Source organism: Asparagus officinalis, chromosome 7, assembly GCF_001876935.1.
Source record: "Asparagus officinalis chromosome 7, Aspof.V1, whole genome shotgun sequence".
NCBI lineage: Eukaryota > Viridiplantae > Streptophyta > Magnoliopsida > Asparagales > Asparagaceae > Asparagus > Asparagus officinalis.
The window spans coordinates 149,564,321-149,567,404 of NC_033800.1; the positions used below are offsets into that span (position 1 = coordinate 149,564,321).

Consider the following 3,084-nt stretch of genomic DNA (forward strand, 5'->3'; position numbering starts at 1 on the left):
CGACCCGAACCGACCGAATATAGTGCAATATTACTCATTTTGATCTCAAACCCTACCCGACCCATCCCCAAAGAGTCAAAGACTCAAACTCTAAACTCATTTTCTGGATCATTATGGGTTAAAAACAATATCATTGTATCAATATTTAATGCTTCATAATCTCCTACTTTGTTGATATTTTTTTTTTAACACAGATTGTTGTTTGATAAGAAGTTTGATGAAGTTAGAACCGAACAAACCAAACCGAACCGCACCGAACCGACTTGTAACAGTTCGGTTCGGTTTTGAATTATAGACGGTTCGGTTCGGTTGTTCAAATTTTGGTCAAAACCGAACCGAACCGACCGTTGCACACCCCTAATATACACACACACATACATACATATATATATTTGTTTACATATTCTAAAATGATTGATCATTTTTTCTTGGATACATTAAACTTATCCGAGATAATCAACTAACATCGATAGAGGAACCAAGCAAAGCCCTCTCTCCTTGAGCTCTGTACACTGGTCTGCGCCATCAACAACGCCGCATCCATCCATCCCATCCCTCCTCTGCCCTGAGCAACTCTCGAAACCATCGATGTCCTTCTCCTGAAAAATACCACGTACAAAAACACAAAAACGAACTCATCACCAACCTCAGTGGTTACCATCCTAAGTTGAACATAAACACGAACAAAACAATATTGACACCTGAGAGATGTAACTATTCTCATCTTTCTTCCTTTGGTTCAAGCCGATCGATTGATCCATTTCGCTGACCTATTAACAACAAAACAGTAATAAATTTCAAAGAACCATATGACAATCAAAGCTCAAGAACGAAAAATTAATTAAGTAAATAAATATGTTAACCTTTGGGCTATTTACAGGAGAACTAGCAGTGTCTTCCAAAGGATCTTCATTCAACACTCTTCTTCCCTTCCTCTTCTTGAAGCTAAGCTTGTTCTGGCCCTGGGTGGTCGCCGGAAACTTCCATGGAACACAAGAAGCAGCATCAGATATCATAGAAGAGCCACCGTTATTAATATCACTGTTTGAAATAGTGCAATTATCTTCTAACTCCTCCTCCTGTTGGGCAAAGAAGTCGTCAAAGTAGATGGTCCATCCACTTTCCTCCTCGCCCGAGGCTGAGATAGCGAGCCGAAAGCTCTCCATTAGAGAAGAGAGCTTTGCTCATGGGAGTGGTTGTTGAAGCTTCCATGACCAAAAGAATTGCGTGCAACTAAGAAAAGAGGCTCAAGGGACCTGCTTATATAACAACAGACCTCGAGGCTTGAGCCACATATATAACAATAGAGGAAGCGAAGGAATATAAAAAACAATGATGATTTGTACTTTATTGTTAACCTTTTCATTGTATATTTCAATTCTTTCCTTCAACTTTGCTAACGTCAATTCCGTCAATAATGTGGCTTAATGTTCATCTTTTCACTGTATATTTCAATCCAGGATGAAAGAAGAAGGTTGAAGCAACGAACGACAACCATAAATCTAGTCAGGTCCCTATGAATATAATTACAAAAAAGAGGGTCTCATATGTAAATATTGTGATGGTGGGATGATCAGGTGACGGAGTTGGAGGGTGTTAATATCAAAAACAGTAGCAAACAAAAGACTTGACTAAATTGAAAGGGGAACGTGCCATGAGCAAAAGCCACAGAAGACCTCTGGCCCTACTGAAAAACTTGCAACCAACATTTGTACTATTTTCAACCTCCATTAATCTTAAAATGGAGACTAAATTGTTTAGCAGCTAAAAGCCATTATACGGTAGTTATTACAGTTTAATAAAAATTTGACTAATAAGCTAGAAGGTTGAAAATGCCCCATAATCCAACACAATTACATGATTAGTCTACGTACAAATTAAGTAGCATTCAAACTCTATATATTAAAAGTGATCAACTAGATGCAATGCTCGCTGCTCTGAAAACATGGACGAGAATGGAAGAATTGTAATTGTGGATACGAAAGAAAATTAATAATAAATATAGCTCAAGGCCAGAAGAAGAGTAATTAAGGCAAGTCACCAAACTCTATGCAATCAGAGAATTTTTGTGTATATAGTCTACTCAGTTCGTAATAAATCATCCACTCTCTTCTTGACTGCAATCATGTTAAATATGTTAACCACAATAGTCTGGTTGAGCAGTATAAGAACGATGATGATTTGTAAAATATTCTAGATTTCCAATGTATATTTGAATATATTTGGATACTAACACAATATCTGAGTTGAAATCCCAACTGATTTGGCAGTAAAACATTATTTCAAAGCTTGTTCAAAATAAATCAAGATTAATTATCCTGAGAAGCAATGCCCAATTCTCCTGCTTAGTGAATTTTCAAAATTTCATCTGTGGTAGGAGTGAGGAGTAGGTTTTTAGGAAAGACGCAGGCCTGTCATTGTAACATGGCTCCTATCAACTTATTGCATCACTCTTGGACAGCTCCTTTCTATGCTTTGAAAACTTAAATTGGCCCACCATCAGCTTAACAAATATATACGTAATCAATAACTATAGTTACATAAACAATCTAATAAATTGTTCAGCAGCCCACTATAAAAAAGGCAACGGTTTTGGTCATCTGGGATGAATCACAGCCTCCCTCATTTTCTACACATTTTTCATTGGAAAATTTGGCCAAAATTATATGATATAGCTGCAAACAAAAAAGTAAAAACGTACCTGCGTATACACCCGTCCACATGCTCACACACCATCATATATTTCATACCTGTTAGTAAAACTTCAATCAATTTATTATACATAATCAAATTTCTTACATGAAAATATTCACCAAAACAATGCTCAAAATATGGTCAGTTCTTTCATGGTTCCAGAAAACTAATCCAACATTTCCCCCCATTCTAATGAATCAACACTAAGCTCAAACTTAATGTAAATAATAAGGTGACGGAGATCTGCAAGTACATAACTTTCACAGCCTTTTTACAATATCATGCCAGTCAGATTGATCTAAGAAGCCTTAGAGCAATCTGAAATCTTCCCGGAAATCTAGATAAATGTCAACCTTTTTTTTAAAATGTTAACTAAATCTGATGCGTGAA

General features: G+C 36.5%; 1 protein-coding gene across 9 annotated transcripts in view; it reads right to left on the minus strand.

The window, feature by feature from the left end:
• Positions 348-3,084, minus strand: part of LOC109848691 — an 18,915-nt gene continuing 16,178 nt past the window's right edge. For 8 of the 9 annotated variants that reach the window (XM_020418326.1, XM_020418332.1, XM_020418330.1 and 5 more), the window contains 4 exons: positions 2,702-2,750; positions 864-1,256; positions 702-770; positions 348-599 (listed from right to left, as the gene is read on the minus strand). In XM_020418326.1, the coding sequence (XP_020273915.1) occupies positions 444-599; positions 702-770; positions 864-1,166 (528 nt within the window). In that variant the 5' untranslated portion in view covers positions 1,167-1,256; positions 2,702-2,750 and the 3' untranslated portion in view covers positions 348-443. Of the gene's footprint in view, positions 600-701; positions 771-863; positions 1,257-1,358; positions 1,443-2,701; positions 2,751-3,084 lie in introns of all 9 variants that reach the window. The other variant, XM_020418325.1, reaches the window with a different exon arrangement.